The 24775-nt window shown below is 40.7% G+C and overlaps 2 protein-coding genes across 5 annotated transcripts; one reads left to right on the forward strand and one right to left on the reverse strand.

Annotated features, from left to right (window-relative positions):
* The first annotated feature begins 642 nt into the window (after positions 1-642).
* Positions 643-9211, forward strand: kifc1 (kinesin family member C1). The gene is made up of 17 exons (XM_020646648.3): positions 643-751; positions 2620-2715; positions 3055-3154; positions 3297-3350; positions 3749-3832; positions 4433-4631; positions 4727-4892; positions 5008-5175; positions 5364-5477; positions 5743-5829; positions 5936-6133; positions 6923-7087; positions 7223-7361; positions 7480-7619; positions 7798-7871; positions 8144-8219; positions 8765-9211. The coding sequence occupies exons 2-17, from the start codon at positions 2623-2625 to the stop codon at positions 8807-8809; spliced, it is 1902 nt and encodes a 633-aa protein (XP_020502304.2). The 5' UTR covers positions 643-751; positions 2620-2622; the 3' UTR covers positions 8810-9211.
* A 1765-nt stretch (positions 9212-10976) lies between these two features.
* LOC109993656 (macoilin-1-like) lies at positions 10977-24769 on the reverse strand. Of its 4 annotated transcripts, none has more exons than XM_065947884.1 (12): positions 24550-24685; positions 23675-23825; positions 23285-23426; positions 22425-22551; positions 22150-22273; positions 21813-21991; positions 20032-20560; positions 19769-19927; positions 17179-17361; positions 16560-16680; positions 15688-15862; positions 10977-12783 (listed from the first exon to the last, which is right to left on the reverse strand). In XM_065947884.1, the coding sequence occupies exons 2-12, from the start codon at positions 23713-23715 to the stop codon at positions 12581-12583; spliced, it is 1983 nt and encodes a 660-aa protein (XP_065803956.1). In that variant the 5' UTR covers positions 23716-23825; positions 24550-24685; the 3' UTR covers positions 10977-12580. The 4 variants fall into 4 exon arrangements, 3 of the variants coding, with proteins under 3 accessions (XP_065803956.1, XP_065803955.1, XP_065803954.1); XR_010664717.1 differs by lacking the exon at positions 23675-23825 and adding an exon at positions 14049-15461 and having other exon boundaries at positions 12643-12783; positions 24550-24769; XM_065947883.1 differs by lacking the exon at positions 23675-23825 and having other exon boundaries at positions 20032-20557; positions 24550-24769.
* Between the last annotated feature and the right edge of the window lie 6 nt (positions 24770-24775).

A 24775-nucleotide genomic window follows, 5' to 3' on the forward strand; every position in this document is an offset into this window, starting at 1 on the left:
TGTTGAGTTGGAGCTGTTAAAGCTCTGTCTTTGTACAAGCTGCACTTTTTTGTTCACACCTTAGTGGCTTCATCACCAGCATTACAATTAGGGATTTGATTTTGATGTATTTCATATAACAAAAAAACATGTTACCGCAACAAGTACAACCACAATGCAACAATGCATGAAAAGGACCCTGGATACGCTTCTCAAAGCTTTTAGAAGGGGGTCCAGACACAGAACAAATAACAGGTAGAGCTCAACACACAACAAATGAAACAACAAACAACTCAATAGTCCCAAAACATGACCTCAGCCCAACATTAAATCAATAGTCATGATTTTATGCCTCAATAGTTGCTCCATAAAGCACCTCACGTTGAAGGAAAGAGAATAAATGATTATATAAGTTCCATTTAAAAACTATGTTTGGTGATAAAAGTATATACAAATACAGCAAAAAATAGAAACACACTGGTTATTTATCGATCACTTATCAAGATGTTGATTTAATGTATTTACATTTACATACATTTTGCATTAGGCGCGGACTGCAGCTCTAACGTCGTGTATACCGCCCACGCAGGACACCTCCGGACAACATATGAAGCGCCTCCCGAGAAAGAGGCGGGGTTTACTCTGGCTCAACCAATCACAGCAGTTTATCTGAGGTACCCACCAAAACATTTCAATTTGAAATTCAAACGGCCGGAGAGACGGTGGACTTAGCGGCGGAGAGATCGTTTCTGTCGACGGAATCAAAGTTAAGGTAAATATTTCCAAAAATAAATGCTCTTTTTTTTTCCAGAATCAAGTAATATTTTAAAGAGCCGTACAAAGCCGGTCGTTCATTTAATTTAAGGTAAGTTTGTTGTCTCTGGTCGGGCTAACGTTAAGCGCCAGTGAGTCGCTTTTCCGTCGTCACAATAACAGTTGAAGATTATTTAATAGTTTGATGACCCAGTTTGTGTCTTAATCCAAAATTGTAAAATAGAGTTCACGCTTTACTGTCATCGGGTACTGAAATGTTGTTTAATATTTACTAACTTGAAGCTATTGTAACGTGAACGCAACACAGACTAAACAGTGATGTGCTGGTTAGCTGGAGACGAAACAGTGATTTACTGTCCTTTGTGAAGTCTGATAACTTGTTGTCTTCTGTCTGTTTACTGTCCTTTATGAAGTCTGATAACTTGTTGTCTATTGTCTGTTTACTGTCCTTTATGAAGTCTGATAACTTGTTGTCTATTGTCTGTTTACTGTCCTTTATGAAGACTGATAACTTGTTGTCTATTGTCTGTTTACGACATGTGAGATCCAGCGTTTGCCTGTATTATTCAGCGCCATGAATAACACAGTTAATACTACATTCAAATGAGATGCAGCTACGTTTCTAATGTGCTGAGTTGTGGGATTAGCTTCATCCTCAGTCGTGTTGATAAACTGGTTTTAAGTCACAGAGCTCCGTTTCTTTGTCTCCATAGAGGAAGATGCGACCTTAAAAAACATCCTGCTGCTCAATCTGCTGTTTCTCTCTGTTCCCCAATTAATAATACTTATTTTTAGTTGGTTTTTATTTACAGAAAACAATAGAAGTCAGTCTTGCTGTCTGTTTAGGACATTGAAGTAATAGTTATAATATTTATTTAGTGAGCACAGAAAGCAACACAATGTCCTTCCCCCTATCTAATTATTTATTATTTTTATTTAATTCCCCCATTTTTTTGTCTCGTCTTATTTTTTACTATTATTATGAAGATTATTAGTATTACTGTTAGGATAGTTTTTCTTGTTTTGCTTTGTTTTTCTGTGTATGCAGACATGCATGTATGTATGTATGTATGTATGTGTTCATGTTGGTGGAGGGAAGGGATATACTGACATTCTGTGTACAGTTTGTTGATCGTTGTTTACCCATCCAAAAAACAACAACAATGTCCTTCCCAGAGCACAAACATGTTTGAAAACATAAAATATATTATGTCTCCTGTTTTAGGTTGTTCTTGCATGTATCTAAGGGCGGCAGTAGCTCAGGCTGTGGGGACTTGGGTTGGGAATCGGAAGGTCGTCGGTTCAAGTCCCGGTGTGGACCAAATATGGAAGTTGGTCTGGTAGCTGGAGAGGTGCCAGATCACTTCCTGAGCACTGCCGAGGTGCCCTTGGGCAAGCCAAACCCCCTCAGCGGTGGGCTGCTCCATCACTCTGACATCTCTCCATTAGTGCATGTTCATAGGATCCTGTTTGTGTATGTGTGTGTATTTCAGCCTGTGTGTGTGTTGCATGACTTACAGAGTGTAAAAATAGAAATCTTTATCTTATTAAGAACAAAACAAGCAGACAGGTGCATGCACAGGCCATCAAAGTGCACAATGGTTCTCTGAAACATCTATGACTATTACAAACAAAATCCAGCAGTAAAAAGATGTGTTTAAGTCTCCTTTGAAAAGAGTTGGGTGTTGGGGTGTCTCTCATAGTGCCTGAAACATATTTAAATCTGATTTGTCGTGCAGATCGATTAAAGGTAAAATAACATCCACCTCTGCAGCCCTGGTTGTCAAATAACTGTTTAAGACTAAGCGTGTAATACATGATGGCACGATCTAAGTTTGAACCTGTTCCGGTTTCTGACCTCAACAGAAAATGTCTCGCTTGCCAATCAGCAAGAGGGCCTTACCAAGCAGCAGCAGCGGCAGCAGCAGCTCAGAGAATGGCCAAGACCAGGGGCCTGCTCAGGTTTGTACTTTAACATTTCTCTGACCTTACACCCATACAGAGCTCCAACAGATCCTTAAATAAGATTACATTAGATTAGGTGCCACTTGGACTGAAATATGTCTGGATCCTTATTCAGACCTACACTGTCTAGTGTCAGGAGTTTTTATTACTACTGTCCTTTAATTTGATGTTCACTTGACATTTATGGCAGCTTATTAACAACCCGTGAACGGAAGGGAGAAGAAGATGAGAACAGTGTTTGTCAACAGTGTATTTATTATCGCTCTGTATCATTGTTTGCTGCTTTCGAGCATTTAAGCGGTGTCCCTTATAGTACACTTCTGTGTGTATTTACAGAAACGGGTCCGTAAGGATCCAGAAACGGTCAGACCGCAGGCAGCAGCTACGGTCATCGGCGGACGACGGGCTCCTGTTGCAGCAACCAGGGCCCCCATTTGTGAGTATACTGCTTTAATCTGAGCTCTAAGGGTCTTCTGCTTGAGATCAATGAGGAGAATTATTCACTGAAATGAATGACTTGTCTGCGTCTCGCTGTTTAATTTTGTAACTCTCTCTTTCTCACTTTGTCCATCGTACAGCTAAGCCAGTCAGAAGTGCGGGAGCTGCCACTGTGGCCGTTGCTCCTTCCAGAGGTGAGATGAGTCACCTGTGGTGATGTAGGGAGGTTCAAAAGCTGGGATAATTTTTCTGTGTGTCAAAGTTTTCTGTGATTTAAATAGTATAAAGAGTTTATTCTTATTCATGTTTGTGTTAATTTACATTTTAATGGTTTATGTCTATTTTTTTATTGTTGGCCTACGGCTTACATTTTTCTTGAATAAAAGAGCACAGAATCATATAAAGGAAACACACATGAACCTGCAACATGTTGTAATAGTCACATAACTTTCAGTCATTTACATTTTAGTTTATTATTATCTGCAGTTTTATCTTTTTTTTGTAGATTAATTGAACCAGCATGAACATGAGAGGTCGTACTAGAATGCTTCTAGCGTGGCATGTCTGACTTTGTCCTCTCTCATTTCTTCAGGTGTCCTGAAACAATCCATCGCTTCAACCACAGCAAGGGGAGTCAACGTGAGACAAACTGCCGCACCACCAGCCACAAAAGCAGGTGATGCATCTATTGCACCGGGTTCTTTTCACCTAAAACATTATAACCAATCAAAGTCTATTCCTGTAAAAAAATGTATTTACAATTCAGTCACTAAAAACAAATGATAGTGATCTCTAGGTGAGTGAGTAACTGTGCTGTAACAAAGCTCTGCCGTACGTTGACATAGGCTCTGTGATAGGGTAATGTTGGTGTCCCAGTGTCCGACTTTTACTTTGTCTTTTGACGCTGCAGAAGCACAAGAGGCATGACTTGCAAACACAGCAGGAGTTTCACACACACACTCAGCAGGTACATGAACGCAGCTCTGTTCAGCCCTGCTGTTTCACACTCTCACCCCTGTAACACCTCAGATGCAGGCAGAAGGTCGTTCCCCCCCCACTACACCTTTAAATATCCCCCTTTGAACTGGCAATTTAAAAGTGGCTGATGTGTTTCTAATAACAAAAAGAACCATTCCTCTGATCTACTGTAGTATCAATGATAAACCCCCGTACCTGAAGCAGCCAAACAGAATACAGCTGTCTTTAATTTGGTTATACACACCTTTACCTTTCTGATTGGATCTGTCTCACATGTTTATGATGCTGCCGTGCACAGGTGGCGGCGTAGTCGTCAAGCGGAATAAATGGGACCTGAAGGCCAAGGTCAGCGACATGGAGGACAAGCTCCGAAACTACCAGACCAAGGTTAAATCTGCCAACCAGGAGAACGAGGTTCTAAAAGGCACCATGGTCCAGAGCCAATCCAAAGTGACGGAAATGCAGAGAGAGCTTCTGGCGCAGAGGAAACAGATCAGGTGCAAAAATCCACTCATTCACAACGTCATGTTGACAGTGTTACTGATGTTTCGGTTTTTACATCACTAACAGTCCTTTCTTTTCATCACATCAGCGAGTACGAGGAGAAGCTGCAGGCTATGTCAGGAGTCCAGGCTGAGCTGGAGCAAGTCTGTAGTGAGAAGAGCACGCTTGAAAAGGAGCTCTCCAACCTAGAGGTGAAATATAAAGTCATGGAGACTCTCCAAAACAGCCAAGAGACCGAGCTGCAAACTCTGAAGGTATGAAGCCTGCTGCTGGATATCAGCCAGTACTGGTTATTTAACCTCCTAAAGGGTCTAAATGGTGATCCGATTTCAGAAAAGACCAGGATTTTATTGTTGTGTTACTTTCCAGATGAAGCTCTCAGTGCAGGAGTCGACTCTGGCCCGCGTGCAGACAACCCTCAGAGACACGGAGGAAGAGGTCCGCACCCTCAAAGAGACTGTGGCCGAACAGAAGGATGAGCTCCACGCCGGGGAGATGGAGCGCAGACGGCTCCACAACTCCATCCAGGAGCTCAAGGTGGGTGGCAGCGTAGCACCAGTAGAAGTATTTCAGCTGATCCAGGAGCTGAGTTAACTCTCCTGTAGAAAACGTGTGGAAATCTGTTTCCCTTTTTTTCTTTTCTTGCATCCAAATTCACCTAACACCCAACCAAAAGTTCTTTCTATTTGCTCTCACTAATATGTCCATGTGTGTGTTTCCTGCAGGGTAACATCAGGGTGTTTTGCAGAGTGCGCCCTACGGTGGACGGAGGAATCAGCAAACACATCCAGCTCCCGTCCAGTGACGACAAGACGATAACTCTGGCCAAAACTGAGGAGGTGAGAATCCCCCATCATGCAAACTCTCTAAGGAAACAGTTTGTTTTTTTGTTCTGTAGACTGAGATAGAAAGTATGGTGCATAGTTTCTACGATCATCTAAATCAGTTGGACATCAGAGTCCGTATAAGAAACGTGTATCTCAGTGTAAGAGTGTCCTCATCACAAATCTGCCTTGATGAAGTGATAGAAGGAAAAAATGTTTGTGTTGAGTTTGTAAAGATATTCAAAACTATAAACTAATCTCTGCTGTTGCTACTTTTCAGTCTCACACGGGCAAAACTGCAGACACTCAGAAAAACTACAACTTCAGTTTTGACCGCGTGTTTGGCCCCCAGGCTTCACAGCAGGAGGTAAACGTCGTCGTGAAGCATCATCTACATCTGAATAAACGTCGTGTTTTTAGAATACTACATGATCATTTGGTGGCAGTTTCTTACAAAGTATGTTTGTTTTCAGGTCTTTGAAGAGATCTCGCTGTTGGTGCAGTCTGCTTTGGACGGCTACAACGTCTGCTGCTTTGCCTACGGCCAGACAGGGAGCGGAAAGACGTACACCATGGAGGGAGACGAGGTTGATGTGACCAGAGGAGTCATTCCCAGAGCCGTGCAGCAAATCTTCAAAGCCGCAGAGAAACTGGGATCTCAAGGCTGGGAGGTATGTGTGTAAATCGTGCAGTGGGCGAATTGTCAATTTGTAAAATGATGCTCAGAAGAGTTAAAGCTTCTGTGAGGAACGTTCAGTTTGTTGATTTAGGTTTCCTCTGTGGACTTTGCTGATCCTGACCAGTACATGTGCATCTCTTCCTGCTTTCTCTCAACAGTTAAACGTATCACTCTTTGAGAATCTTTGCTATGAAAAATGTTTTATTTTTCATTTTTAATAGCCAGTTTAGCAGAGGGCTGTCAGTCACGTTGTCTAACACCTACTCCACAGCAGCGACTTAAAAATGTCTATAGAGAAATATCCAATCTTGTTGCCAGTGGTCTGGTTTGCTTTGTTGGTCATATGAAGGATTCAGTATTAATTTAAGTCTGTTTGATGAAAAATTAAAAACTCCTCAGAGGAGCTTTAACTGGAAAAAAGCTTTTTTTTTTCTGAAGGGAAGCGCATTGAATCCGCAGTAACTTTTTTTGTCACTAATTGTGCATTCACACTTACACAAAACTCCTGAAAACTTCCAGAAATTTCACACTAGAGTGATTTTATTTTTCTCCTGGAGCAGTAACAAAAAAAAACTTTCCTCACTTTTTAGTTGTCTTAACTTTCAATCACAGAGAGAATAAAATAGTTAAACAGAGAAGCTGTTGTAATGCTCAACCTAGTGTCCCGTCAGACCGCTGATCCACCCACCACTGAAACAAACCAAGGGACTGTGGCAGACTGTTCACGTTTGTAGAGGAGATGGAGATATAGTTTTCATCTTTCGTACGGTTTCTGTTTCAGTTCAACTTCACAGCAAGCTTTGTTGAGATTTACAACGAGACCCTGCGGGACCTCCTGTACACCGGGAAGGCCAGCAAGAGGCCCGAGCATGAGGTCAGAAAGTTGACCAACAACGACGTGACCATCACCAACCTCACCTACGAAAAAGTCTCCAACGAGGATCACGTAAGCCAGGCGGATGAGCTACATCACCATTCAGCAACATGACTTATTACCCAGTACTCAAGTTTGCAGTCATTGGCTGCCTATTCATATGTTTCCTAGAGGTAGATGATTAATACGCTCTGCTCCGCCTTGCAGGTTCTTGGCCTGATTGCATTGGCCAATCAGAATCGCTCCACAGCTCAGACAGCCCAGAACGACCGCTCCTCACGCTCGCATTCAGTCTTTCAGCTGGACATCGAGGGAGTGAATGCTGGCAGAGACATCAAGTGCAAGTGTGAGTATAATCCCACTGATGACATCATCATCCATAATGTGTGTTTGGAAGTTTTGTTTATTTAGCTGTACATCTTTTTTTTGATAAGAATGATTTTTGATTGTTTTTCTGCATACAGCCACTCTGTGCCTGGTGGACCTGGCAGGCAGTGAGCGGATGTTGAAGAGTCAGTCTCAGGGTGAGCGCTTCAAAGAGATGACGGCCATCAACGGCTCCCTGTCCAACCTGGGCATCGTCATCACAGCGCTGGCCAACAAGGTGTGTGAGCAGGATTCAATCCTGGATATAAAAACTGGTGCTAAAGTGTGACATCTACTGGACATCTTCTCTGAAAGTCAAATATTATACCTTTAATATTCTGTCTCATCTCCATGAAGTAGTTTTGTTTTTTTTTTGTTTGTTTTTTTGACATTATTTTTTTTTTGTTGGGTTCTAGGAAAGCTACGTTCCATACAGGAACTCCAAGCTGACCTACCTCCTGCAGGGCTGCTTGGGAGGAAACAGCAAAACGTGAGTTCTTTATCAACACATCTTCAAGAAGCCAGATTCCTGAAGAATCTCTGTTATGCTGTTTCTCTTGAGATCTTTCTGCAATTGTTATCCAAAATGTATGTGTGCTAATCTGACAGCTTCCATCGTGGGCAGATCACTTCTCACTTCATGAATATAAAAATGATGACTTGTGCATCGCTTCACCAGTTTTAGATTCTCCACCAAGTAAATCAAATTAGAAAAAGCATCTTTCTGGTTGATCTTATATAAATGTGTTTTCCTCCTTTCAGTCTGATGTTTGTGAACATCGCCCCGGAGCAAGACAGCTTTGGAGAAACCCTCAACTCTTTGAGGTTTGCCAGCAAGGTCAGTAGGATGATGGGATCTCTAAATGAACTTTATTATCAAGTTAAATAAACTGAAAATGCTGAACATTTTACCTAGCAACCCATATTGTCTCTTCTTGGGTTATAAGCATTCTCCCACAAGACTTCATCTATTAAATATGGAAGCACATAAGCTCGTTTTCACACATGAAGTCCAGTGGACTCGTGTGATTCAAGGGTGAAGTTACAACTGCTTTTGCACTACTGTTTGGTTCACTTCCCTTGTTAAGTTTGGAAAGCGTTCTCACCTACAGCGAACCGAACTCTGGTGCAATTGGAAGTGCACCCGTTTTTAAGTGAACCAGAGTTAATTTGAGCTTTCACACCACCCCATAAACTTAAGCTAACTGTTTCCACGACCTTCAGCCTTTGTCCACTGATATTAATTCAGATGTTTTGATTTGCTTTTAAACAAAAAGACTCCTGGACTGTATTCAACACTGATTCAAGTATAAAACCGTCTTAATGATTATATGATTGTGTCTTTCAGTCTGATGTGAAATTGTGTTTTTTCTCGTTCTACAGGTGAACGACTGTGTCATTGGGACCGCCAGTGCCAACAGAAAATAGAGACATCCTGTAAACAAACTGTTCTTACTCTTTTTGAACATCATCCTCGCCACCTTTCTTTATGTCTTTAACTTGTATTGTTTGGTACGCTGAATAGTACTGCCAACCTGTACCAAAAATCTAAAATACTCTATATTTTCAGGGCCTTGATTGGTGGCCACTGATACCGGCTTTTAAACATTTTTATGCTTCTATGTAAATCGTGTTTTGTACATACAGATATTGCTGGTCAGTTTTTTTTGTTTTGTTTTTAAATGTCTGCATAGTTACTCTAAAGGTGAAACATATAAGCTCCATTGACCCTTTATATCTTCAAGAAAATACATTAATTTACCTTTTTTTTTCAAATTTAAAAATGTCTTATAACTTGCACAACAAAAGCAAATAAATGTAGTGAGATTACATGTTTACTGTCATTTTTTAACTTGATTTTTGGAGATAATGTATCTGTTCGCTCTCCCCCTGAAGGCGTATTAAAAAAGATATTCAATAGGGGGAAGTGGGGGGTTTATAGAATAGAATAGAATTACTTTATTGATCCCAAACTGGGAAATTGTGGCGTTAAAGCAGCAGGTTATCTAAACACACAATATTAGCAAATAAACACAATATAATATTACTAAAAGTATAAAAACTGAGATTGAGAACATATACATCCAGGATTTAACCTAGCATTAATTCTAGTCTTAAATATGAAAGATTAAATACAACATTCTTTGCTTTAGGTAGATGGAAATGTGCAAAAAACAGATTATAAATGAAGCCCAGCCCCTTCGACGATGTGCAGCTCGACTCACCTCGTGTAGTTCAGTTAAGAGTGTGAGAGTTAACTGTTCCTTGTTAACCTCTTTGTCTCCTCTCACACGCTGTCACTGCATGCACATCATCACTCGAGCCAATTAACACATCCAACTACGAAGATGACTCTCAAAAGTTTTTACAGCTTTCAACAAAATAAATGAAATACAATAAATAAATGCATTTTTAACATTCTTATGAAACTTACATTTTACCACATTTTTTTACAATAAAAAAAATTTATTTCACTCAATCATTTTAACCTTTATCAAAGCAAATATTTATTCCTATTTTATCACCATGATGAAAACCAGAATTCTGAAAAAGAAAATAAACTTTCTGACTCAGAAATGGATGCCCTGACTTAATTTTCACTCTTTAATTATTTACAGAATAAATACCTGCAGGTGATGAAGATGTGCCTATTAACGAGAAGGTGTTAAATAAAACTGCAGGTCTTAATGATTATGATCACAGAGATGCTTTTAAGAGATGCAACACGTTTATTGTTGCGATCTTATGGTCAGACTGCTTTTTTTAAACCTGAATGTACAATTATATGATAGCCCAGACTTTATGTTACACATCACAGATGTTTAAATAAAAAATATAAACTCTGCTGGAGTTCACATTAAAGTTCTTACCTCAGGAGACCCACTGCCCCCCCTCTTGTCTGACAGGAGTTGTCTTCAGCTGTGTGGTGCATGTGTGAACAGCCAGGTCAGGAGAAAAACCAGAGCAGTCCTCCTAGAATGATCTACACATGTTCAGGAGTGCATATGTGAAAACAGCTTGAGACACCACTGAAGCAGCACACTTTGCAGCTGTTTTAATTGAGTCTAATTATTTAATTATGTCTTTGTTTGTCTAACTGTCTTGCATTTTCACTTGTGCCCTTATATTTCTTGGCAGAAATGTCAAAGCCATGTTGTCTGTATATGCATTTTCAGACAACTCGAAATTTCTGACTTCCAAGATCAAACTGATGCACCCAAACTGTAGGCTTACTGAACCAAACCGGACCACTTCTTCATCTTATAGAAGCATTAAACCATCAAACTTCCCAATATTTTGGGACTGAAACTACTGGTAGAGAAACATATTATCCAAATATCAACAAAACAGGCTTGCAGGGTGGGGACAACAGGATAACCCAAATGCTTGAAGCATGCTGAATTGTTGGCTTCACTGAAATGTTTGTCATTAAATTAAATTTGCAGGGGGTTTTTTTGTACTCTGCTATTACTATTCTTTTCAACACTGTGTAAGAACACACTGTGACTATTCTGTGGTCTATTGTGAGTACAAAAGTTGGCTTCTTGTGGTTGTTGTAAGAAGACATGATAATGTACATACACACTATCAACAGTTTGTATTCCCAACAGCAAGACTTTCTTTAATAGTGTAGGTCAAAGTGAAAAGTGTGAAAAAGCCACTGTCTTTGAGTTAGAAAATAATCTTGGTGGAACAACGAAAAGATAAAACAAACCACTTGTTTGCCTTTTACACAAACCCTTTAAAAGCAACTTGAGAACTGAATTTACAACATAAGAGCGATTCATAAATATTACTTTTTCCAGATAGGCAACATGACAGTACAACTTAGTTATATGGTTGAGGATAACCTTTTCCAACACATCACATTCACAGTATTCTCCTTGGTATAAAGCATAGGAAATCAACTGAATTTGATTGGAAATATGAACTAACAGCTAAAGTCCTGACATATAAATAAAAATGTAAAATACACAATCAGTCTCAGTGGTCACCTGCTGCTTCATCATTATAAGCCCAGTAAAATGCAAGGGTCTCCAATGACATAAAAATAACGGCACTCTTCTTAGTTAGAGGGATCAAAATATGGGTTGAAACAGGATCACACTTGGTAATTAAACTGAAATTAAATTAAGTAAGATAACATTCCTTTGTAAGTTAATGTACATTGTTGTAAACAACGTAATGCCAAATAAAAGGCATGATAATAGACAATCATTTTGATGGGGTTTGGCATACCAAGCCCTTGTCACTTTGAAATGACCAGTGTAGTATTTTCAATTTCCAAGCATGTCATTTTGTGAACAACTGGTTATAAAAAAAAAAAAACATGGAACAAGTCTGAGGTAAAAAGTTATTGTTCAGCCTTTGAAAACAAAACTTGAACAGGTGTGTTGTATTGACGCTGTGAGGCCTGCCTTGCCTTACATCTCAGGACTGCAAAGTTTGTGGTGTTTGTACTTAAAAAGAATACTGCAAAGTCTGCAAATAATGGCTAAGACCAGTTACCTTGACAATATAAAATATAATAAATAATATTGCCTTACAGGTTCTAATTTGGTCCAGATGAAGAGGAAAGGTGTCTACAGCAACATTTATTTCAGTACCAGGTGAAATCCAGAGCTGGCACTTATCCTAGGACATGAAAGCTTTATCAACGTATAATCCTGGAGACCTGACCATGTTAGTATTAACAAACCAGAACATCTGAACACAAAATCCATCTTTGTAATCATTGCTTTAGAATAAATGTACACTATCATAACTATTCTTAAACATAACCAAAGAGCACAATGATTTAATTCAATTCAATTAAAACTGGATTTTTTTTTTTTTTACAACTCACAGGGATTGATTTTACAGATATTGTTTATAAATAAACAAAAAAACAAAACAATGTATGCATCTTCTGGGGAAATCACAAAGTGTGTTTCTTTTTGTAAAAAGATCATGCTGCTAGGGCTCAAAACTCAACCAAAAATATTTTTTGCACAACCCCCATAAAAAAGAAAGATGTTTGTCAAAGTATAATTAAAAAAGTGAGTCAAATCAAGATATGTATTCAGGGGTTGCGTGTACTCTGTGTTTGTCTTGAGTGCAAGAACTGTCAGGGGCTGGTATATTCAAAATTGAACAAAACTGGATCTAAGCTTCACCAAAACAAAGAAAGACAAAGTTCTGTCTAAAATAAGGTCAAAGTCACTTTTTGAGGGGCTGGTAGACAGAGGCATTTGGATCCAGGGAGGAGGGACTATTGTCCATGAACTTTGACGAGTAGTGCGGAGTGACAGGGCTGTGGTTGCTGCTGTCTGAAGAGTAAGACAGGCTCGGCATCACTGCCATCACCTCTGCTATCTTCTGCTTTAGCTCTGCGACCTCCTGCTCCCTCTGGTGGATCTGGCCTGGAAGAAATGAAGGAGACAAAGGCCCTGTAGTTATTCAACTACGATTGATCTCCCTGGAATCAGTGCATTACTAGAGAGAGAGAGAGAGAGAGATGTGTGTGTGTGTGTGTGTTCACATGAATATGTTGTCACAAACACACAGAGTGTATTTGATGCAAACAGTCATCTTCGGGTATTTCGGTGCCAGCAATTATAAAATGATCAAATGTTTCCAAGCGAACAGTCGTGAATTTATCCTTCAGTGTTGCGCACTGCAGTCTGATCAGCTCCTGTGTTCTTTAAACTCAGTAAAACGACTTTTAATAAAGAGCCTGGCAGTCCAATATTCTTCGTGTCGATACTATCGTGATCTAACCCCGTCACTGGCTTTTTATGCGCCATGAATCTGTGCCATCTCCGTGCGTAATTCAAGGGAGCATTTTAGCGCTGCTCCGCGGTTAAACCAGCGGACCTCTGTATGATCGGACAGCCTGTCTGTTCTATCGTTTGTGGATAAGAATCTTTACAGTCTGATGACAGCTGGTGATAAAGGCACAACAGCAGGCTACTATATTTAGAAGGGATGTCGCGCTTAAGTGATCAACACAATACCGTGACCTAAAAATGAACCATCTGTAAATAAAATCAGTTATGATTAATTCTACATGACTGTTTGCACAATAATCAGAGGTAAAATAAGTCAGGAGGTGCCAGAGGATTAATGCCGGTGTCTGGAACCTACAGCTAGTCTGTTATTATTATATTTTTTTTCCCTATCTTCACGAGCTGCTCTTTGTGGCTCATTCCAGGAAGGAAGCGTTGTTATTATTAGTCAAACTTTACATCAGTCAAAACAGGAGAAACTGGTATGAAGTGTGGACAGAAGTGAAGACCGTCAGGAGGAGCGCGCAGTGCAGCGGTGCTCCTGTGCTTAAGTCCCGTAGTAGCTCTGATCACATTCTGGCAACTTGTGAGCAAATAAAAATAAAGAAATACCGCTCCTAATATATCTCTTGAAAACCTGCATTATGTGTCACCTCTCCCAGGTGTTCAGGTTAGCCTGTTTGCTGATTAACGTAATGCAGGAGCAGCTCATTGGAGATAGTTCAAAGTGTCGCGTTTCATTAATTTTCAAATCTTCATATTACCCTTTACGTTGCTCATTATACATACTGTAGGTTTCAGCTATTATTTAGCTTGTGGTGGAAGTGTTTTCATACATTTTGAGTAAAACTACAATATGTAAGAACGATTAAACAACACTATAAAAGGCATTTCTTTACTTCATGACGTTTATATTACTCCTCCAAGAAGCGTCACCATAACCCGGTGGAGGAGTTTGCGTGTCCTGGTGAACCCAGGAGCTGTGTTGTTGGGTGGCAGGTGTGGGCGGATGCCTGGGCAGCGCACACTAGTTCTGGGGATGTGGAAGGTCACCTCTCTGGTGGGGAAGGAGGCGGAGCTGGTGCGGGAGGTGGAGCGCTTCCAGCTTAGATATAATTGGGCTCACCTCAACGCATAGCACCGGTTCTGGAACCAAACTCCTGGACTCTCTCCTTTCCTGGAGTTGCCCAGGGTGAGAGGCACCAGGCGGGTGTGGGGATACTCACAAGCCCCCTGCTGAGCGCTGCCGTGTTTGAGTTTTCCCCGGTGAAGGAGAGAGTCGCCTCTGACTGTTGTATGTGCATATGCTCCTAAAAGCAGTTCATAGTACACTGCCTTCATGGAGTCTCTGGGTTGGGTCCTCGGGTGAAGAGAGGAGCAGAGCTGTCACCTGATCACCACGTGGTGGTGAGTTGGATCAGATGGCGGGGAAGGCTGCCTGACAGACCTGATAAATCCAACGTGTAGTGCGAGTGAACTGGCAGAGGTCCCTGTCCGTGGGGTTTTCAACTCCCACCTCTGGAAGAATTTTTCTTTCATTCTGGGGGAAGTTGGGGACATGGAGTCTGAGTGGTCCATGTCCAAAGCCTCTGTTGTGGAAGCGGCTGCTAGGAGTTGCAGTCAGAAGACCTTAGAACCCGCTTGTGGAGACCAGTGGTGAAGGAAGCTGTCAGGCTGAAGAAGGAGGCCTTTCGGGCTTGGTTAGCCCAGGGGTCTCTGGAAGCAGCTGACATGTATCGGGATGGCTCGGGGGCCGTGGCTTCTGTGGATGCAAAAGCAAAAACCTGGGTATTGGAGGAGTTCGGGGAGGCTTTGGAGAAGAACTTTCGGTGGGCCTCGAAGAGATTTCTGTTTTCTGCTTCTTGACGGTTGTGGTGAAGAGGGAGTTAAGCCTGAAGGCAAAGCTCTCGATTTTCCGGTCGATCTTCGTCCCAACCCTCACCTCATGACCTCATGAGCTACGGGTAGTGACCGAAAGAATAAGATCGCGGATACGAGCGGCTGAAATGAGTTTCCTCCGGAGGGTGGCTGGGCTCAGCCTTAGAGATAGGGTGAGCAGCACAGACATTCAAATCGAAAGGAGCCAGTTGAGGTGGTTTGGGCATCTGATTAGGGTGGACGCCCCCTTTTGAGGTTTCCTGGGCACGCACTAGTGGGAGGGGACCCCGGGGTACACCCAGAGTCTGTGGAGGGATTATATGACCCGTTAGCCTCGGAGCAATTTGGAATCCCCCAGGAGGAGCTGGAAAAAGATAGCTGGGGAGTGGGAAGTCTGGGTTCAGTTGCTGCGCCTGCTGCCACAGCGACACGACCTCGGATAAGTGGAAGAAAATGGATGGATGGATATTTGACTCACTTGTGTCTTTCTAAGATTATTCCCTGAAAATACGAGTTACCCCAAAACAATAACTACAATGGGTGACTACTCATTCATTAGACTAGTGCTTGAACACAATGCACTAACATATTCTGTATTTTAGAAGATATTGCCCAGTCATAGCATCAATTACTTACGACACTGTTAAAGTCAAAAGCTACCTTGTGCTATTTCCAGTTGTCTCTTGGCATCCCCAAGTGCAGAGAAGAGGTCCAGTTTGATTCTGGTCTCAGCGCTCAAGCTGTTCTCTAGGTGCTGGGTCTTCTCCTGCATTGCTGACAAGGCCGACATCAACACCTCTGTGTCTTTCTCATTTTCTTTATACTTCTCCAGCTCCTGCATGTGACAAGAGAAAACAGAAATTCAGTCGGTAATGACAGTTCTGGCCAAACAGCACACGCTCACCCTCAGTCATGTGTATGACAAAAATACTAATGGACAGCATTCTAACAACTTCAATGTTACTTTTATTGCCACACAGACGCTTCAGGCAAACAAATGCAAACTCAACAGTCACTCGCAGGTGACACTTAGTAGTAATCAGTCATGCCGATTAAGATTTAAATAATATTTGACCAATATATAAAAGGTCTGGAAGAAATGGACTATATACTGCGCCTTAACTGAAAAACTCTGATTTGTCTTTTTTGTTTTTTCACTAATGTATGGCCCATGTTAGCTTTTTGTTCCCCCATTACCGTCTTTCTTTTGCCTTATTTTACTCTGAAAATATCAGTTAGTTGTGTCACCTGCGACTGACTGTTGAGTTGAGTTTGTTTGCCTGAAGCAACTGAGGAGGGACTTTGCCTGAAAAGTCTGCGGGGAAATAAAACAGGACGTCAAGTTACTGGAGTGCTGTACTGGAGTATATATGAAAATTAAAGTTTTGAAAAATATGCACTGCATCATCTAGTTACATTCACTGCACTCACAACACACATACTGTGTTTGACAGTCCCTTTATTGATATAACAAGTTAATATTAATTACTAAAATTATTATATTATTAAATAGTTGTGCTCCTTCCTCTGACCTGACATTTGCCCTCCAGATCCCTCAGCTGCTCCTCTTTCAGTTTCACATCCAGGCTTATCTTCTTACACTCTGTTTCCAGCTCTCTGATGCGTCCACGCAGAGAGTCAGTAGACTCAACTCTAGAAAAAAAAGAGAATCAACAGCAAATTAAAAAGATGAGAAAAGCAAAAATGTTCTAAAGTCAACAGGACTATAGACTCACTTTCATTGTTGGTGGTACAGGTGCAACTCACTATTTCCCTTGGTGAACTAGGTGCACCCAATAACACATTTTAAGGGGGCTCTTTCCTCGTCAGTTCCTTTGCACATTGGTTTCACCTGCTGTGTAGAGAACTTTGTCTAATTTTCCATTCACCAGTGTGACTGTGTTGCTGTTAGCATACTTTTGTTGCTGTAGATCAACCCAGTTAATCTTTTTTATGCCACGCTTAATGACAAGAGAAGAGGCACAATGAAAATGTTCAGCTGCACCACTGAAGCCATGCAACTGATAAAAAGAACAGGAACATCTTTTAATTCCCTTTTTAATATTTACTGATTCAGTTTGTCATTATTGTACATGCTTGTTTATTCAAAGTAGAAATTACAAAGCTGTTATATACTTATCTAGTGAGTACCTGGTAGCTGCAGCTAATGCTATTGCTCTGGCAGCAGTGGCCTCCTCCATCTTTTTTCTTTTTCTCTCCTCAGCCAGCTGTTTCTCTGCTTGGGCACGAGCCTCCTGCTCAATCTTTAACCTCTTCTCCAGCTGGGCCACGGTCTGCTTATCCTTCTGCTTGGCTTGGATGGCACTGTGGAGCCTGAAATGTGTAGAACATAGCCATCTGGTTTGATCAGGAGATGAACTGAATTGCCACGTCCACTCTTGGAAACAGTCTCTTAATCCACAACCTCAAAAGAAGGTGCCAGCTACTGTTGTTGCAAAAGCTCACAACTACAGATAAAGGTCACTGACTCAATGCCTTTAAAAACCCTTATACTGAGATACAGTATACATAAGAACATAGTTTGTGGGATGTCTTTTCCTTTCTATAGGTGTTCTGACTCTTCAAGTATTCAGTTCAACCTGTTCCTGGATCAAATTGAATGTTCTGTTCAGTATAAAATCAGTCTAACAGTTTAAATGTTTACAAGTCACCATGAATGGATTGTGGATTCTTCAAGCTTTGCAGGAGGTTCTGTAGTTTTGTAGTAGGAATCATAGCTGAGATGAAAATGGTGTAGTCAGCAGTGAGGGCAACTCAACTGGTGACTTCTGAGTCTTCCATGGAATTAACAAATATACTATGGAGAGAGCACGATAGAGCCAAGGGGTGGGGAACATCCAGCCTCCGGGCAATATATGGCCCATAAGACCGTTAAGTGTGGCCCACAAGGCAATTCATAAATTCAACTGAGGACACGGAAACAATAAAACAAAAATAAAAGTTTTTCAGAGAGAAATCCGAGGGGGGAGGGGGCGCTATCTGACATGGGAGCAAACTTCAACACAACACATGCCGCTAACAAGCTTCATGACAGTTGTCAAGAAAAGAGAAGTAGATGCAGAATGTCACACTTTTCAAGGGAAATGGAGGAACCACTATTTTTTTGTGGAAGTAAGAGACGAGCCAGAAACAATGTTTTGCAGGTGATTTTTGTGCTGAGCTAGCTAATAGGTAACGTAAAGGTAGAATTTGTAAAGGAGCGCCGTGTTGCTGCCCCAGAGTTCCTAGCAACGAATAAAGTCAAATTGTTTCAAAGTTTGTCCTGAAGAACCGTCGAAGATTGGGTTACTGATATGGCAGAAGGGCGCTGCAAGAAATGTGAAGTTTTTCTTTCTTGCCTGCCACGAAACTACAGACATAAGAAATTCCACAAGTGGAAGTGTACATACCTTGTATTATTCTATAATTGTTATATAACTGATGTACATATGTTTGATTTTTAACTTATTTTTGATAATTATATTCCTGTTTCCTGTTTCTTGAGATGTTGTGACAAAAAAAAATTCCCCCATGGGGGATCAATAAAGTTTATCTTTATGCTCAACAAGCGATTTTTCTGCATGTGACTACTGCCGAGTTTGAGACTAGGGAGGAAATGTTGTCATTGTAATAAGTAATGTTGAGTGGCTTTGCCCTAACTGAACTCTAACCCTTGGGATAAAGACAAGCTGTAAAAATGACAATTACCCAGATCTGATCCACTAAGGAGGAAGATGACTAAGATGTATAATGGCACCAGAAAGCCTGAATGTGAGATTATTCTTAATAGTCTGTTTGCTTCATAGGATGGGCTTTATTTTATTCATTTTTTTTTAAATTGGCAGTTAGTGAAGAGAACAATTGAATTGACAAAACAAACTTGCACTGACATCTGTATTCAACAGTGCAGCATCATGATGTTAGGTCAGAGGATTACAGAGCGGGTCTGAGGAAGTGTAGTCGGCTTTATTTCCTCTCTGCATGCTGAGGGGGTCAAAGACTGGTTAAAAAGAAAAGAAGCCTAATTCTCCTTTACAATAACTCACCAGGCTACATGTTAACAATCAAGTAGGCACATGTTTTACCTTATGAAACATTTAAGATTAGTTTGAGGGAAGAGTGGCATTAAAATGTGCCAGAGGCCACATAATTTGGGCTTTTACAGCCAAAAATGTTCTCCGGGGGTGCACGCTCCCCCGACCCCCCCAAGTGGGCTACTTCTTGCTTAGGTTGGAGGCACAGATCTTTGGGATTTCACTGATTGGGTTATGTAATTTTACTGTATTGGGTGGTTGTTGGTTGACTATTCTGTCAAAAACAAAAGTTAAATAATTATTTTAAAGAAAATACTTTTTTTTTTTTAAATCGCATGTAACTAAAACATTGTTCATCTTCACCTCCGCTGCTACAACTCCATCATAGGGGAAACACTGAACCTGCCGATTCAAGGAGCTACTGAGGGAGCCTGAGTCTGGATGGAGATCTTGTTTACCTCTATGAGGTGCGATGGCTGAGTCATGCACATACTGTTTGCGCACCAGGTTTTACAAACTGAAGGAAGAAACTGTTCATGGAGACCAAGGGAACACATGTCATGGCACTCATAGCAGTTGGCCCGTCTACATTCTTAGCTATTTTCTTTCAAATATAAAATAATTTTAAGTGAAATGATTGTAACGTTGCCCAGTTTAAAATAAAGTTGCTCATTGGAAGCTAAACAGCGTGCTTCACGTGTACCTACTTGTTCTCTAGCAGCTCATTGTCCTGACGGAGCTGGCCCAACTCGGAGCGAAGGCTGCGGTCCTGACTGCTCAGAGAAGAAAGCTGACTCCGCAGCTCTGATTCCAGCTGCCTATTGGCCTGCAGATCTACCTTCAGACGCTTCACATCCTGCTCCAGACTTCCAAACAAACAACAACCGAAACTAGCATGACGAGGAGGCTACCAGACCCAAGACAACAAAGGCAATAAGAAATTTGAACAGTAGAAAAGCGTTTATCTTACCGAATTAAAGCATCGGATTTACACAACTGGTTGTTGGGAATGCAGTTCTCTGTAGGGTCCTTTTGCCCCTTCCCTGTGCCCTTCTGCCTCTTTTCATTCTTACTGCTTGAAGAAACTGGTGGCACACCGCCATTTGAAGAACAGTGATTCCTTGGAGACAAATTACCCATGAACCCACTTGCATTTCTGTAGTTTTTCCCCGTCCCCCCCAAATCATCTTTGGAAGTAGAGTGTGTGTTGATATCGTTATCTGTATTGTCTCCTGCTAGGTCATTATTCAGTCTCTTTACCCCAACATAGCTCTCTATATACTCTGTCTCCAGTGGTTTGGAGTCCAGTATGATACTGTTGTTATTGATTCCAATAGTGTTTTGTTTTTTCCCCTCACGCTCTTTAACAGTACAGTCCTTTACTTTTTCCCGGTACTCCAGTTCTGGCAAGGGGACTGAGGTAGTTCTCTTTCCAGGAGGTGCTCCATTTTGGGATATCAATGAGGGTTCTACTTCTGAGAGTCCTTTAGTTAAAGCTGCTGAAAAAAGATAAATGTGGACAGCGTTAGAAGACGTGAAATGATAATGAATAGAATGTAAATCATTTACAATGAATTATAATGAATAATCATTAACCATATTCCAAAGAACATTTGACCATACAATGGATTGAACTACAGTCTGCTTAAAGAAAGAGAAACTCTTGACCCTCGTTGGTTTGGGTATTTTCACCTGTGGACAGCAGAACTCAAGTATAGATAAATATCTGCTGGAGGAAATAATATTTATGATATTTCTGTGTTTCTGTATGTATGTTAAATAAATTATTTATTCATAAAAATAAATTATATCATCAAAATTTAAAATATTTGGTCAACTTATAACAGCTTGGCAGTCCTGGTCAACATATAACAACTATAACACTGTATGTAATTTGTAATTTCACACAGTAAATGCAAAGTCCAATGTATGTTACCTCAGCTTGTCCTTTTCATGTTGATGTTTTCACATCATAATACTGATAGTGGAAATCCTAGTCATCCTTAGTCCCTTCCCCTCAGCGTTTCAGAAGTTAAAATGTTAAGAATTTCATTTTGCATTTCTTTCTTTTTTTGTCTTGTTGTATAATGCAGTGTAAGGCAGTAAGGGAACTACAAATACCAGCGTTAGTAGTTAAACTACATTTTTCAGTAGCATCTGTGTATTCTGAATAAAAACGCTGGTCTGGTCTGAATTCAAAATGAGTAGAAGATGCAGCAGACACATTTCTGGTTGACAGTGAAATCATTGTCTAATACTTGACGCTCATGATGTCCCTGTTGCTAGCGAACGTGCAGAGAGTTGTTTAGCTTCCTCAATCGTAGGGAAAGAGGTTCATTTTCAGTAGCTGGCCAAAACTATTTGCTTGAAATGTATGTAGAAAAAGCTCTTTATTTCAGTACAGAGCTGTCTAACTAAACATACAGAAATAGCATTGACTTTTACTAAAATTGGTTTCATAAAATTTTTAGTAATAATAAAAACAAGAACAAGTAGTGAAAGAAGATTTATTTATTATTATCATAATAATAATAATAATAAATTAAATGAAAGTATAATGATAAATGAAACAATGTTTATCATTATATAGCTGGGTTACTATAGCCTAGCTTGCAACATTTCTCTTCGGTATAGCTTTGAGGTAGTGAAGCTTGGTTGTATGAAGGGTAACACTACATTTAACTAATACAAAATGTTTAGAAATCTTTTATATTTTTTGAAGAAGTGTTGTATTTCATGCGTCTGTCTTACCCTCCTCTGCCTCCCTCTCCTGTCTCTGCAGCATCTGTTGCTCAGGTGGTAGCGCCTGCTGTAGTAGCTGCATGTAGAATTCATTCTCCTTCTGCACTTCCTTCTGTTTTCTCAGCCGCATCTTGTAGCTAACGTAGCTCTTAAAGCCAAAGCCCAGAGTCACCACAGGGTAGCCAATACTGTGAGGAAAGGAGAAAAAATTAGCTTTGAATGAAAGGCTATCCTTATAATTTTAGGTAATCTGTAACAGCTATTTGATTATGATATGTAGCTACCTAGAATTTACATATCAAAACACAATAAAGGGCCTTGATATAAGACTTTACGGTGACACTACCAGTGAGCGGCAAAGGGTCGACATAGATCTACATGGAAGTTCTTCAGGTCTTTGAACCGTATGGCAGCCTCAATGTATACAAACAGGATCCACAGGGATACAGTGGGTAGACAGACTCCCCTTTCTGTGTTAGGAGACAATAAGGAAGAAAACATGAGCACTCTTGGGTCTAACAGGGAAATTGTCAACCATGGATTTCCTGAAGTCTTTACAAGGTGAAAAGAACTGGTTTTCTAGTAGGTATACATAACAGTCCATAGAAAACTTTAACTTGCCTGTGTGCCAGACATACTGGACCCATACATAGGTGCTGGCAGCAAAAAAAAGCCATTGGACAGGGATGAAGAGAAGGCAGATGGTGTCTGATGTAAATGCCACACACACGAAGAAGACAGAGAATGCCTAATTGTAGGAGGAAAAGACAAACAAATACATATGCACAGCTGTATCAGAAAAATACTTAAAAACACCGGCAGTATAATCAACTGCTGCTTAATATTTATCACCTGAAGCATAAACAGGCCGCTTTCAGCTGCCATGGCTTTCTGTACACAAGCGGAGAATGTGGCAGAACCAAAAAAAAGTGGCAAAATAATAATCATGGAAATTGGACTGCCAACTAGTGTTCGTAGGTGGAGTACTTTAGAGCTACACAGACACATCAATGCAGACAAGTCAACACTATCCAGCTGCAGCCCCGGAGCACAAGACCCCGGCCTGACCAAGACCCCGGCCTGACCAAGACCCCGGCCTGACAGAAGTGATAATTGATTACATATTTAAGTTACCCAAACTATAGAGCCTTCTATCTTGTGATTGATTCTAAACTGTTTAAGTTGGAAACACGTCACTATAGGGCATTTAAATACTCTCAAAGTTCAATTTAATGGGGAATTTAATGTTTTGTAATCACTTCCACTATTAGAAATTTCCAAAGACATCGTAATTTGCCGCAATTTTAGAATACACAATGCACTCAAACACACACAAAAACGTCACTTCTTTCAGGCCAGGGACACTTAACGCCACTTTTACTAGTCAAGTCAAATGAATACCTCGCTAACATTTCCAATTAAAACTTTACAGGTAGGAGTTGATGTCATGTAAAAAAAAAAAAAAAAAAAGAAGTTCTTACCAATCCCTGATATCTGAAGGAGTCGTAGACGCTACGAATGAAGAGCCAGAAGGGCCACAGATACTCAAACCTGAACTCCAGTACAAAGTCCGCCAGCAAAACTAACACCCACACCAGCAGAAACTTCAGGTACAGGAAGGTACTGTTGGAGAAGGCGAGATAAAGAAATGAATACATGGAGGGAAAAACATGAACAAACAGTTATGGGATACTGAATGGGGTAGACATTAAATGTGCAGACATCAGATTTAAACAGCAGTCGGTGCCTAATAAGGATCACGACTCAATTTTGATTGGTTAGAAGATAACAGGAATTGTAGAGGCGATACCTATAGTCTATAAATAACAAAAATTCACAAACACAAACTCATAATAAAGCCACTGAGGCACCTAGAGGGCGAATCTTGCGCAGGATATATTAATAAATCCATTGTCCAGGTGATGATTGAAGGTTTTTTTGGCGGTTTATTTTATCCAGAGACATCAAGCGGGCAATAAACAACAACAAAAAAAGCTGCTCCTGCCATTGCATCCTGGCTTCCTGGTAAAAAAAAAAAAAAAACCATTAACCCATTAGGTGCCTACCTGAGTCTCACCTGGCTACCTGTCTATATAGACACACCCATGTACAGACTCCACCCTTATGCCCCCAAGTAGCAAAATAAACGAATGGAAATAACTCACATGAATGTAAACAATAATAATCAAAACATAATCTAATATTCAAATGTATCCCCAAAAATAAGAATATAGACTTTCACTTAATTTAGGAACAGTGAAAATCTGTAACAGGTTTAAAAAGAGGTGGGATGAGGAGAAAGAGAAAGGTAGCTGGCATGTAAAATGTAAGTCACAGTTAGTTTCCTCTGCTGGCCTGAAGCAATAAGTCTGACTGAAAGGAAGAAAGACCTCTCCAAAAAAAAAAAAAAAAAAAAAAAGGACACTAGGACACCGCCGGCGGCGTTACCCCGAAATAAAAACGAGTGCTTCTAGTGAATCCAGCTCCAGTATGCGTTTGTCACAAAATCAGCTGCATGTGTTACAATTTAAACTAGATTCTTAAGGACTTTCGTGTCATTGCAACATTGCAAACATTTGAATTGTATCAACTAGGGAGGGATTTATTGCACACACAAGTAACGTTAAAAGGCCTTTTTGGTTTGACAGAATGCATTTCAGCTGCTTCTTGTGCTCAAAACCCGAAGCGGGTGAAACGCAATTTGCAGAGGCTTGCAGACTTTCCTCGGTCATTGTTCCTCCCCTACCTGCTGTATATACCCTCGGTGATTCGGTTCCGTTTCAAGGGCCGTCGGAGTTTGCTGCAGTCCGCATTGCGCCGCTTCATCCTCCCCCCCCCTTTGTCGGTTTTAGCTTTAATATCGCTCCTGGAGATGGAACAAGAAATGCAATTCGCTTTGCCCTAAAGTTGACGCTTCAATCATCCACCATTGTTGTTGTTTTAAGCACATGAACAAAGAAATAAATAAAAAC

Source organism: Labrus bergylta, chromosome 19 (genome assembly GCF_963930695.1).
Source record: "Labrus bergylta chromosome 19, fLabBer1.1, whole genome shotgun sequence".
In the NCBI taxonomy this organism is placed as follows: domain Eukaryota; kingdom Metazoa; phylum Chordata; class Actinopteri; order Labriformes; family Labridae; genus Labrus; species Labrus bergylta.

Bases quoted from the DNA above. Each gene is read 5' to 3' on its own strand.
- kifc1 (XM_020646648.3), top strand. From the start codon at position 2,623: ATGTCTCGCTTGCCAATCAGCAAGAGGGCCTTACCAAGCAGCAGCAGC. The intron at 4,632-4,726 runs GTGCAAAAATCC...TCATCACATCAG, and splicing joins GCGCAGAGGAAACAGATCAG to CGAGTACGAGGAGAAGCTGC. The intron at 6,134-6,922 runs GTATGTGTGTAA...TTTCTGTTTCAG, and splicing joins TGGGATCTCAAGGCTGGGAG to TTCAACTTCACAGCAAGCTT.
- LOC109993656 (XM_065947882.1), bottom strand. From the start codon at position 24,629: ATGAAGCGGCGCAATGCGGACTGCAGCAAACTCCGACGGCCCTTGAAA. The intron at 21,992-22,149 runs GTAGTGTCACCG...CTTTCCTCACAG, and splicing joins CGACCCTTTGCCGCTCACTG to TATTGGCTACCCTGTGGTGA. The intron at 17,362-19,768 runs GTAGGTACACGT...TACACATTTCAG, and splicing joins AATGAGCTGCTAGAGAACAA to GCTCCACAGTGCCATCCAAG.